The sequence below is a fragment of the Microtus pennsylvanicus genome, chromosome 4 (genome assembly GCF_037038515.1).
Source record: "Microtus pennsylvanicus isolate mMicPen1 chromosome 4, mMicPen1.hap1, whole genome shotgun sequence".
Classification (NCBI taxonomy): Eukaryota; Metazoa; Chordata; class Mammalia; order Rodentia; family Cricetidae; genus Microtus; species Microtus pennsylvanicus.
This window is the reverse complement of record NC_134582.1, coordinates 3,578,256-3,590,767: the sequence shown is the minus strand read 5'-3', so window position 1 is coordinate 3,590,767 and position 12,512 is coordinate 3,578,256. Positions and strand designations below refer to the sequence as shown.

At 43.9% G+C, this 12,512-nt stretch overlaps 1 protein-coding gene across 4 annotated transcripts in view; it reads left to right on the top strand.

The window, feature by feature from the left end:
* The window catches only part of Fbxo15 (F-box protein 15), a 42,677-nt gene extending 34,453 nt beyond the window's left edge, over positions 1-8,224 (top strand). For 3 of the 4 annotated variants that reach the window (XM_075968124.1, XM_075968125.1, XM_075968123.1), the window contains 2 exons: positions 3,197-3,321; positions 7,851-8,224. In XM_075968124.1, the coding sequence (XP_075824239.1) occupies positions 3,197-3,321; positions 7,851-8,120 (395 nt within the window). In that variant the 3' untranslated portion in view covers positions 8,121-8,224. The remainder of the gene's footprint in view (positions 1-3,196; positions 3,322-7,850) is intronic. The other variant, XM_075968126.1, reaches the window with a different exon arrangement.
* Positions 8,225-12,512: the final 4,288 nt, after the last annotated feature.

Below are 12,512 nucleotides of genomic sequence, written 5' to 3'. Positions count from 1 at the left end.
TTTCCTATCAATTCCTCTTCTGCTTACAAATTTGTCTGTGCTTTCCATGTCAAAATTATTTTAGAAGAAAAAACTCCAATTCTGTGTCAGGTAATTTTTTTATTAAAATTTTTATTAAAAACTATAAAACCCACAGCCTATCACGACCTAACAAACCACTTCATTCTGCTGAGGAATTCAGAGGTACATCTTAGTTCAAGTGTGCTTCGATGCAGGTCCACTGACGCCCATCATGGGACAGGATGTGTCTAGACAGCATATGCCAAGACCGCCCATCTCCTGTCCTACTTTGGTTCTTCATGGTCAGCTTCATTCTTAGTTAGCTCTCCTCCCTGGCTTTTGGGTCCGGTGTCTGAGGCATCTTTTCCACTTCTGAGGGTCTCACTGCATCTGTTTGGGGCTGGTGAAGCCACATGAAGAGGATACTTGATAGCAGGGTTTCGCTTCTCTCACCCGTGCTCCACCATCCTGACTTGTTGCTGTCAGGAATGTAAGAGTGTGCTAAGCGAGGACAGCGTAGGACTTAGAGACCCCCTCCCAAAAGTTTCCATCTATTTTTTTCTACCCTGAGGGAGGGCTTGTCTAGAAAATAAGTTATATTCATGTGGACTGAACTGATAGGAGATTGGTGCAAATCCATGGAAAGTGGAAATGAGACCCAGGAAAATGCCAGCTGGAGCCATAAGCATAGCAATCACAAAAGCAAGCTTCAGACTCCACTGAATTGGCCAGTGGTCGAGCGTCTAGTGCGTATATTCTCTTTAACCTGCAGAGATTGCCATCACTCTTAGGAAGGTCCTTCTGCCTGTGTATGTATCTCTCTCTATAGATCCAGTTAAAGGACAGGTGTAGACTGCCTGGTGACTCAGAAGTTGTGTCTCCATGGCACCTAGATGTAGAGGGGGAGGTCACTCTTCTCCTCCTCTCAGCCTCACCTTGCCATTTCGGCTTCTGTAACACAGAGGCCCAGGAGAGAACACTCCTCCTTACAGTGCTTGGAGCCCATCTTTCCATATCCCACCTTCTCCATCTGAGTCTAGGGGCTTGAGCTTCTTCTCTTTTGGAGATTTGAGAAATAATAAAGATGTCTAAAATTAATTAGCTAGAAAGTACAAAAAAAAGAAGAAAAAACATGCATATATCTGTGGATTGTTTATGTCAGAACATTACAGGGAATCAGGAACACTAAAGGTTTTCTCTCCTTAAGAGGCAGTGCCAATCGGTCCTTCTAGCGTTGTGCTTTTGATTGTCCCTTTGTAGAATCTGTAGCCTAGTCAATACTGGTTAATACTACATGGCAAATAGCCTTGAGTTCACTGTGTGAGAGGTGGTTGCTGTTGCTCTTTCTATGTGGCTCTGTGTTACCCCGTTTGCCTGTCAGGTGGAATCTTGAGTCCAGTTTCCTTTATTGGGCTTCTCTCTTTAGGCAACTCTGGTGATTCCTGCTTCTGTCCATTCTAATCTTTACTTCTTCATGCTCTTCTCTGTGCATTAGAAAAATCAATTACCAATCAACCTTTTCTCGCCACAGTCTTTATACCCCACTTTTTCTATGTTACGTTTATTTCTTAGCTGAAAATGTGTTATTAGCATGTTGTTAATATGCCTCAGATGGATATGGCTTTTATTTCCGAAGAGCGTTGTTTTTGACAAAGCAGATCTTAGCATGTAGAAACTGTCGCATGTAGTGAAACGCCAGGGTGCAGTGGAGGTCTTGGAAGAGGAAGGGTAAGGATGGAGTGCAGGGTGCTGACGTGCATACAGGTGATGTTGATGGAGGACCGAGTGCAGGGTGCTGACGTGCATACAGGTGATGCTGACGGAGGACGGAGTGCAGGGTGCTGACGTGCATACAGGTGATGCTGACGGAGGACCGAGTGCAGGGTGCTGACGTGCATACAGGTGATGCTGACGGAGGACGGAGTGCAGGGTGCTGACGTGCATACAGGTGATGCTGACGGAGGACGGAGTGCAGGGTGCTGACGTGCATACAGGTGATGTTGATGGAGTACCGAGTGCAGGGTGCTGATGTGCATACAGGTGATGTTGACGGAGGATGGAGTGCAGGGTGCTGACGTGCATACAGGTGATGTTGATGGAGGACGGAGTGCAGGGTGCTGACGTGCATACAGGTGATGCTGACGGAGGATGGAGTGCAGGGTGCTGACGTGCATACAGGTGATGCTGACGTTTTGAAGGACTGCATTGTTGGGGCCCACCAGAGGCACAGCTGTATGTGAGGTGTATTACACGGTAGCAGGGACTTTGGGGCAGGGCTGACACAGCTGCTATAGGGACCTTCTGTCTCCTGCTCTCTTCTTGCCGAAGACTCTCATGGACTGTCGGTCAGAGTCTAGACAAGGTGTTTGTGCCTTATGTCCAAATAACTGAAAGCCAGAGCTCACACAGGTTTGTAAAAGAAACAAGATAACTTTGTTTGGAGGAAAGGGAACAAAGTCACGGTGCTGGTTAAAAGGATACATGGTCAAGATGGATGAAAGAGTGCAATCGGTTTCTTCCTTTCCTCCCTCTTGTTCACCTGCTACTTATCCTTCCTTTGGTAGGCCAGCTTTCATCTCTAATTGAATCTCTTTGCTTAAGCTTATCAGTGTTTATCCTTTTCCATTTTCATGACTGACGGCATGACCAAGTAATATAGCCTTGATCTGGAATGACCCCTCTTCTAAGGGCTCATGTGTTTTAAAAGTCATGGTTTTCAACTTGGCATTAGTTAGAGGTAGTGGAACTTATCAGGTCATTGGGGTGTGCTCTTAGAGGGGCTAGTGGGATCTTAGCTAGCTCTACATGTATTCTACAATGTGTATTTATCACAGCCCCAAAGCAGTGGGGAAGCCCGCATAGATGGAAACATTCAAAGCCTTCCTTCCTTGATAGTTTCTTCTCTGATGGAGTGCTAGCCAACACCCCCCAGTGAAGCTTGAGCCTTTGTCTTTCCCTCAGTGACTGGATAGGTTTCCTCAGCCATCTTCCGCTCACCTTTGGCAATTCCTTAGACCCCCACATCTGTTCTCCAGTCTCTGAGATACAGGTTATTACTCAGGCCTGATGATAGAGGGCGCTGTCCTCAGTGAGTAGAACTTCACAGTCCGAGGCACACCTCAGGAGTAGCCTGCCTGAAGACATGCTCCCCCTTCAATTGAAGCGCAGTGACTAAACTAACCTTAAATCATTTCAGAGTGCATTGAGAATGGATATGCGAAGTTCATGGTGATAAATTTGAACAATAACAGACAGCACCTTCCTCTTATTGGGAAAGTTGGCCTTGCATGGAGAACTACTATTTTTAATGGCTTTATTGAGGTAAAAACAAAAGTTTTTTTTCTTCAAGTAACTTTATGTGTAATAAAGTCTGTTGATGTGTGTGTATAACCCTCCTTTAAACTATTCTGGTTTCTGTAGATTTGTGTCTTTGTCAGAATGGTATCTTCATCAAGAATTTATTTAATGTTTTATATTGGTTACTGTTCTATTGCCATGAAGAGACACCATGACCAAGGCAACTCTTATAAAGGAAAGCATTTGGCTGGGGTCTTGTTTATGGTTTCATGATCATGGCACTGGCACAGTAGCCGAGAGCATACATCCTGATCCATGGGCAGAGAGATGAGTCAGGCACTAGGTCAGCAAGGCCAGACCTCCTAATCCTTCCCAGCCAGTTCTACTAACTGGGGACCAAGCATTCAAACATATAAGCCTATGGGAGCCATTCTCACTGAAACCACCACAAATGCCTGTGCTGTCCACGGAGTGTATCGGAGAAGGATGGGCAGGTAGACTGTAGCCATGTTTGGATAGCTCTGACTGTACCTCTGCTTCCTCACACCCTCAATCTGTCCGGCGGAGGAAGAGGGGAGCTGAAAGTTGGCCAGGCAAGTAGCATTTGCTGAAAATGGATATTTCCACTTATTTGAAGGCTGTGCAGTTATGAGTCCTGTTCCAATTTTAGGATCTTGATCAGCTAAATGAACATAGCTAAATGGTGGGGAGTGGGGAGAGTTGGTTTAGGGATGGGGACTGTCAGGAAAGACGGGAGAGAAATTAGGAGATCTCCCATGATTCCATTCTCTTATGTGACTGTTGCCGTGGTTCCCGCTGGTTCTCTTTACTGGATGGCACGAGTGGGGTCTGGGGGTCACAGGTTGGCTGTGGCTGCAGGCGCCTTTGCACCGTGCTCGTTTTGCCCTCTGATGTGGATGACTTGACCATGACCAGGGCGGGCTGCAGTGGAGCCTGATCTTCTCAACCATTTGGGTTTGCTCTTCATCTGTGAGCAGACCTTAAATCTTGGTAAAAGATTTGAATGTCATTTATAAGATTATTGTTTTATATCTTTGAGGACAAATGTGAACTTTCATCTTTCTGTGATAGACCGAAATGGCCATGATGTAAAAGCACATTAAAATAAAATATTAAAGTTAAAAATAGACCTTGAGGACCAAGAAAGGCAGAATATAAATATGGCAAGCATAAAATGTCTGAGTAATTTTAAAGTTATTTACTTCTATTTTTTCTTCACAGCAAGATCAAAGCAGGTGTGTAGTTCTCTGAGGTTAAAAAGGGAAGTCTAGTAATTCTACCATGAGACAAAGCTTTCTTACAGCTCCAGTGTTGAAAACAAAGTCTCCCCTGGAACTATATGTAAGGAAAGCTCAACCCTAACCCTGAGTCTTTAGCAACAAGTGTTCTGTGGATTTCTGCAGCATTTCTCAAAGAGGCTGCACTAATAGCTGCAGAACCTGCCCCTCCAGCTCAGGGCACATGTCTGTAGGTTGTCCATGTAAAGGCATGATTCCATGTCTGTGAGTAGGGGCAGTGGCTCTGGAAAGTTTCTCCAGCAATACCTTTTCTCTCAGGGAAGAGTTTCTTGTCTCCCCTGAGTTGGAGGTTAGGTGGATCTGCATATGGCACTTATATACGGGCCTAGGTCTGGAGTTAGACTTACTGTTCTAAGCGAAGAGACCCAGGCCTCTAAATTATCAGTTCCAGGCTATGCTGTTATCAGCCATTCTGATTGTGGGTCTGTGGGATTTTCTCTGGGCTGCAGTTAATCATCTCTTCTGCTGTCCTTGAGAGTAAAACACAAGCAGTAAATTTCCTGAACTAAAAGCATCAGTAAGCTGGGGTGACGATGAGCATAAGGAATTTGAAATCTTTTAAGTGGGGTGTAACCTCAACAGCAGCTTGGGCAGGTGGTAATTCTATGTCCTTGGAGATCTGTGACTAGCTTAGGTGGACGCTCTATCCCTAATCACTGCTGATAAAGATAACTGCAGGAAAGCAGATCTCTGTGTTTACCTAGGGGAGAGGAACAGAGGCCTGGCAGTGGGAAACTCATTTCACCAAACAGTTCTGAACTGTGGGAATCAGTTCCCAAATATATATCAGAAAGGGAGTTAGGTACAGAGAAAATCTACTGCAAAGGACAGCCACTTATTCATAAAGCAATAATGCCAGAAAGCCTTGCTTTTTGGTTTAGCCTTTATCAGATCCCTTGGTTCTGATAAGTCACGTGTGAAAATATGGCTGAGCAATTACTGTATAATGTTGCAGCTTGTAGCAAAAGAGATTCTTTTATTTCTAATAGTCATATGTGACTACAAAATGTCCTTTTTATTTTATTTATTTATTTTGTAGGCAGAGCCTTATACTGTGGCCCCGGCTTAGAAATCTACATAGAGCTTGGGTGGCACCAGTCTGAAATAATCCAGATCAGACAGGGCTGGTGGTGGGCGCAGGTGGATGTGCGGGGCAGGAGGAACTAGGGTGGCGCCAGACTTCAGACAACTGATGGTCAGTGGGGCCACTGCAGTGCCCAGTGCAGCTCTCGGGCAGGGATGGGCATGGGTTTGAATAAGTTATGCCAACCGTGATTGACCTTTGTCATTTTGTTGAGCAAGAACTTGGATATTTAGTTTTTTGAACCTGAAAGAGGTTTAGCCTGGAGGTACATATTGGAAGTCATGGATATTTTGATTATTATGAGTTGTGGATGTAGATAAATTCTGTCTAGGGAGAGAATGATTATATATAATAAAACCTGTGCTCTAGGTCAAGCTGTGAGGACCGTTGTTAGAACTGCCTGGTGGAAGGTATGCATGGTTCTAGAAGTTCTGGGAAGGTAGTATTTGAAGCGAAGAATGCTAAGCAGTGCTGAATCTGTCCAGTGGGGACTTGACAGATGTTCACTGTGTTTAGAGATCTTAGGAAGAGGTGGGATCAGAGTGGGTTGAAGTTGTGAGCAGGAGGTAAGGTTTTGGACACAGGCAAGATAGGTCTGCTTGCAGAGGGAAGAGAGAGCAAGTGTCGCTTAGGCTCTGGGAGAGTTATTTCTCTCTGTGTGTCTGTCCGTTTGTCCCCTGTCTCCCCTCCCTCCCTCCCTGTCTTCCCTCCCTCCCTTCCTCCCTCCCTCTCCATAGTCACTTGAACAAGTCTGCATGTTAAAAACTGGGGGAAAGAGACAGTACTTACTGTGTCAGAGGCTACCTCCTTGTTGGTGGGCTATACTAAAACCCACCTGATAAAAGCACACTTAGCACAGATGTGCAAGTAAGGAGAGGGTGGGGGACATAGTTGTGTATTTGCTGTTGGGAAGAGGAGGGTGCTCTTCTCACATTGCTGTGCAGGGGCACCTGTGAGGAGGGCACGGAGGGTCATGGGAGAGGATGAGGATGCCAGTTCAGGGAGGAGAGAAACTGTCCCACAATGAACAGTATATTCAAAAGACTTCTGAGCATGTTATGGCTCCCTGGGGATAGCGCTGTCTGTGGCTCTGCTGCTGTGCAGGGCAATCAGATCCAGAAACGCATGAGATACCTCAGCTCAGGCACAGCTCGGTTGCAGTAGATCTGGAGCCAAAGGGAGATAAACTGATGAAGAAGTCAATCCAGTGAAGAACAGTGAAACAGACGTGATTGAGATGGGGCCTGAGGAGAGTTAGAAGGCTGGTAGTTTAGAGGTCATGGGCCATGATGTTCCCCAAACCTTTTCAGGCACACAAATGTGTGTAATCACACATACTCCTGTTATCTAAGCAGAATTTACCAAGATAGCATTGTTTGTAATTTCTCCTTTTAACACATAGTTGTGCCTCACAACATGTGATTCAGGATGCAGTGGCTTACAGTGACAAAATTCTGGTGAATCTGTAGTCTAGTGGTCTGGGAACTAGGAGTAGCTGAGTAGAGACGAGTGAAGAGACAAGCTAGAAGCAGGGCCCACAGTGTTGATTCAGGAGCTCAAACTGTGGGAATGAATACCTGAGGTGAGGTTGACGAATCGATACAGGAGTCAGATAGAGTCTGTTACTGGATCCACTAGCAGTTGGGATCACTCAGGAGATGGTGGGACCTGAGGGAGAGCGAATGAGGGGAGCACACAGGTGGATCGAGATCCTAGTGTCAGGAACAGTATAAGCCAGAGGATGGTGGACAACAAAGAGGAACACGAGGCCAGGGTTGGAGAGCTGAAAGTTTGGAACCGCAAGGACACAGATCAAGAGTGGAAGGCGACAGTCTGGTCGAGCATTGAGAAGCTGCTGTCCAGGGCAGGATGTCACCCTCTTAAACAATGGCACAGGCCTCTCTTGTGGAAGACCTGTTGCCTCTAGCCAGGCTCCAGCACTGACAGCTCCTTGTGCACACACGAGGATGAGCACGTGCACAGGAAGTCTATGTGCTGACTGGGTTTGGATAAACAGGAGTCCTATGATGTGCATAAAGGACTTTGGAGTTGGATGCCACAAGCAGCCTTTCCAGTCAGTCAGTTTTACAGAGTCGCAGTGCCTGTGGAAATGAGCCTGCTGTCCTGACGCTTGTGAATCTTCATTACAGAATTGCTCTTTCATGGACCTGACTGTTCTGGAAGAGTACAGGAAGCCCTTTTGGTGTGTGACTTCTCCAGTGCACTTGAGGTCTGTCCCCCACCCCTCTGATGGTCCTCATTTCCAGGGGCACACTTACTATGTGGACTACATGGACCCAGAAGGAGGAGTGCATGCAGAGCTGTTGTGGATCGAGGAGACAGAAGAATACTTCCTTGTCAGCCTGGTCCTTTACCTCAGTGTAGCAAAAATAAACCATTGGTTTGGGACAGCATACTGAGTTTTAGAAATAGGTGGCAAAGTCTTGTTACTATTGAGGTGTTTATTTTTTTATTTTTACATTTTTGTTCTTATTTAAAATTAAAATAAAGCATACCCACAGCAGTCTGTCTGGTGCCTTCTTATTTTCCATTAACGACTCTGTCTTTGAGTAAAGTGTTTGGAAGATTTCTTTAGCTGAAGTAGACTTAGATTGCTCCTGGATAGGTGTTAGCTGCAGAAGCCAAAGGCAGAAAGGCACACTCAGTTAACACTACCAGGCTGGAGACCAGGAGGGTTAGGCCTGAAGGGCAAGCAGTAGGGTGCCTAGGAAGGGAGCTGCCTAGAATGCACCACTAGAGTCCTGAGTAGTGGACCTCATGTGCTCACCATGGCTGAAGCACAGAGTCAAGGCTAGGCTGTTGAGAGGCAAAACAGACGGAAGGAACAGCTGCTGATGAGCAGGCCCTCTGTTAGTCGGAGCTGGTGAGTGCCAGCATTGGTCACGCCCAGACTTCAGCTGGGCAGCACAGTGTGCCCCTTCTGGAAGTCGTGTAGAGGAGAGGGCATGGAAGGGCATGTTCAGATCCTGAAGGGATGCCTGTGGGGTCAGGTCCTTGCCTCATCCATCCAGGGCTTTGCTCGTTGCTTGCTTTACCCTCTGGTTTCTGAGTGATCATGAAAAGGACTCTGCATTTTACCAAATGTTGGCGGAGACTGCTTGTTTGTTCCTGGCCACCCATACCCAAAATAATTACATAGAAACTATATTATTCACTGGTTGGCCAATCACTTAAGTGTATTGCTAGCTAGCTCTTATATGTTAAATTAACCCATTTCTATTATTTTATATTTTATCACGAGGCTCATGGTTTACCAGTACTGGCACACGGGTGTCTTTCTTCTCCGGTGGCTACATGGCGTTTCTCTGATTCTGCCTACTCTCTCTATGTATCTTTTCCAGACTGCCTATATTCTGTTAAGCCATTGGCCAAAAGCAGCTTCTTTATTAATCAGTGGCAATAAAATATATTAACAGCATACAGAGGGGAATCCCCCATCACCTCCCCATTTTCTGTCTAAATAAAAAGGTTTTAACTTTAACATACCAAGATTACATACAACAAAATAGTTATCAAGCAAGAATTATAGTTAAAATATTTATTTATATCTACTTTATATTTTATGACATCATGATGCTGATAGAGCTACTTTAAGATTGGTTTTGGGTGATTGGTTTTGGGTACCAGCTGCTAAAATGATTCCAACTTGGTTAGCTGAAATGGTGCACCTTCTTACAATGTTCTGGCCAAAACTTCAAATAAGAACTTCAGAAAAGTCCTAATGAATACTCAAGAGACTATTTACAATTATACCAAACAATAATCTTGAAACTTAACCATCATTTTAATTTTATAGGATCCCTTAGAAAGAACACTGCCCCCATGACAGCTGGAAGCAATTCTAGAAGACGATGCCCCCTCTCCCAACAGTTTGTTCTTAGAGTTAGGGACATCAATTTGGGGTTGATTATAACTGGTATAGGGTTGGGAGTTGGGGTGGAAATTATGTAGGCTCAGGGATCTTCTTGAAAAAAAAAAGGGAAATTCGATGGGATAATAGGTAGATTATTGTGAGCTTACTCATGCTAATAATAACAGTGAGTACTAGAGTGAATACTTTTGAGCTATTATGTATAGGTAATTTACATTTGTATAGATTCTTGTATATTGATACAGATTCAAATTATATTTATTATATTGAATATGCTCCTATTTGTAGTAATATGGAGCGGCAACGGGGCTGCGTCCCCAACACCCCAGCTGCCTGCTCGGCTAGCTTATGCCCCGAAATAACAACACACAAACTGTATTCATTTAAACACTGCTTGGCTCGTTTCTATCTAGGCTAATTCTCACATATTAATTTAGCCCATTTCTAATCATCTGTGTGGCGCCCCTAGGTGCGCTTACCGGGAAGATTCCAGCCTCTGTCCACCCTGGGTCGGAGCTTCATAGCATGCATCTTCCCTGGAGCGGGGAGCATGGCGTCTCTCTGAGGCGTCTGCTCCTGAGAGGAGAGCTGTCGAGTCTGAGCTCACTTCCTCTTCCTCTCAGCGTTTTGTTCTGTTTACTCCTCCCACCTATCTTCTAACCAATGAAATGGGCCAAGGCAGTTCCTTTATTAGCCAATGACCTTCCTCCATCATTTCTCCTTTTTCGGTTTAAACAAAAAAAGGCTTTAACTTTAACATAGCAAAATTACATATAACAAAACAGTTATCAAGTAAAAGTTACAATAATCTTTATCATAACTAAGGAAAACTATAACTATAACTAACTATTCTTAACTCCATCAAAGACTCCAGAAAGATACAATACTACATAAGCAAACAAGAAAAAAGCAACTTTTAAAACTCTAGAAATGACAGAGACATCTCGCTGCCTGGACAGTCACCCAAAGTTCCTCTGTACCGTTGGGGTATCCATCAGCCTTCAGGCCCATGGTATCCAGCAGACATTTCCATAAAGCAGGAAAATTCAAAGTCAGTTCAGTCACTATCTGTTGTGTCCTGCAGAATGTCTCGCAGACTCCTTCATGAATCAGGAACCCCGAAAGATCATCTCACCTTAGGCAAGTTCAGTAGTCCTCTCTCTGTGGGTTCTCTGTGTCCAGTTTATGCAATAGTCCAGGCAAGAGCAGTTTCTTGCCCAAATGGCTATCAAACTCCATAAGGATCCTCTTCAATGCCCATCTTCTTCCTGAAGTAGATTGGTGCTGCCAGGAGCAGAGTGTCTCATTGTCATGAAAAATCCTCAGTTATTAAAACATTAAATGTCCTATTCTGTAATCTTTGAAAGACATGAAAAATGTCTATCTAAAATATATCTCTATATATCTAGAAAATCTAACATGACTACAAGCTTTACCATTATCGATGATTATCCATTAACAACCTATATTTCTTAATTATACAGTACATATTTAAATGTACTACACAATCACAATACCTTAATCAAAATCAGAAACACTTATACATATATCAAAATTGACCTTAAATCTCTATCAATAAAGCAAAATCTATACCAATACAAATTATTCATATCTCTATCATATCCCCCTTTAAATGTAAAAGAACGTTTATAAACCATATTTGGGAACATGGGCGCAGTTTTTTCTCTCCAAACTGCTTCCTGCTGAATGGGGGCGTCGTTAATTAGGTCTTTCATGGTATAACCTGTGTGCTAGTTTCATCTCAGTTGGCAGTTGAGCAAAGCAATTTTCTGAAGATGTTCACAGCAACCCTTCAGGAGGACGTGGTCCATCATACCAAATCGGAATAGAAGAAATGAACAGGGTTTCATCCTCTGTGAAAACAAAATAAGAAACTCCTTTCCAAAGCATCATGTCCTTAGATCCAAATTTCGAAATCATAATACCCTTATATCCATTCTGGTTTAGCTTGGCAGCCCATATAATGAAATATCTCTCTGTACTTAGCTCTTTCACAGTCAAAAAATTTAAAGAAAACACAATGTACATAATCCAGACTCTCTGTGAATTTTCCATTTTTACGTGGCTTATTTTTCTTTATTTCTTTTAATCTCTTAACTATCTGTACTCTGTCTCTTTAAAGACTTTACCTTTTTTTTAACATTAACTTTATTTTTTATATTCTTTTTCTTCTCTCTCCCAAGCCTACGTACATTCATCCAACTGTGTGACTCATTTAGTGGTCTGAATGTGTCCTATTGTGAATCTGCAATTTTTTACTATCCAGGAGCACTTTTGATTTGCACCTTTATATCACTAGGCGCTTAAGAATCTAAGCTGTGACATTCCTAGGTTAACTTTTTGCTTTTTGAGCGCCTATCTTTGACCTGGAATAACCCTGTAGACCAGGCTGTCTTTGAACTCTCAGAGATCCGCCTGTCTCTGCCTCCCAGGCATTGGGATTAAAGGTGTTTGCTACTACACCTTGAACTCACAGAGATCTGTTTGTCTCTGCCTTTTAGGCACTGGATTAAAGGCGTGTGCTACCACACCCAACTACTCTCATTCTTCCTTATTTTTGTTTTTACTATAAGAACTTGAAATTTTAGTCTGCATATATTTTCAACACACTGTAAACCATTTAGAAATTTTCATTGTCTTTGAATCTCTCTTTACTGTATATCTCTCTGTTTTTTGACCACATGAGTCTTTAATTTACCAAGCAATCTCAGTAGGACTAAAGGCATGACTTTGACGGCTGGATCCAGCCCATTCCTTAGCTTTCCAGCCTCATGGCTGAGGTACTGGCTGCAAGGTCCCTGCCAGCCAGCAAGCTACAACAGACAACACTCAAGTCCTCTCTCTGTAGCCGACCCTCCTGCCTCAAACAGTCAATTTGCCCTGGCAGGATGGCCCAGAA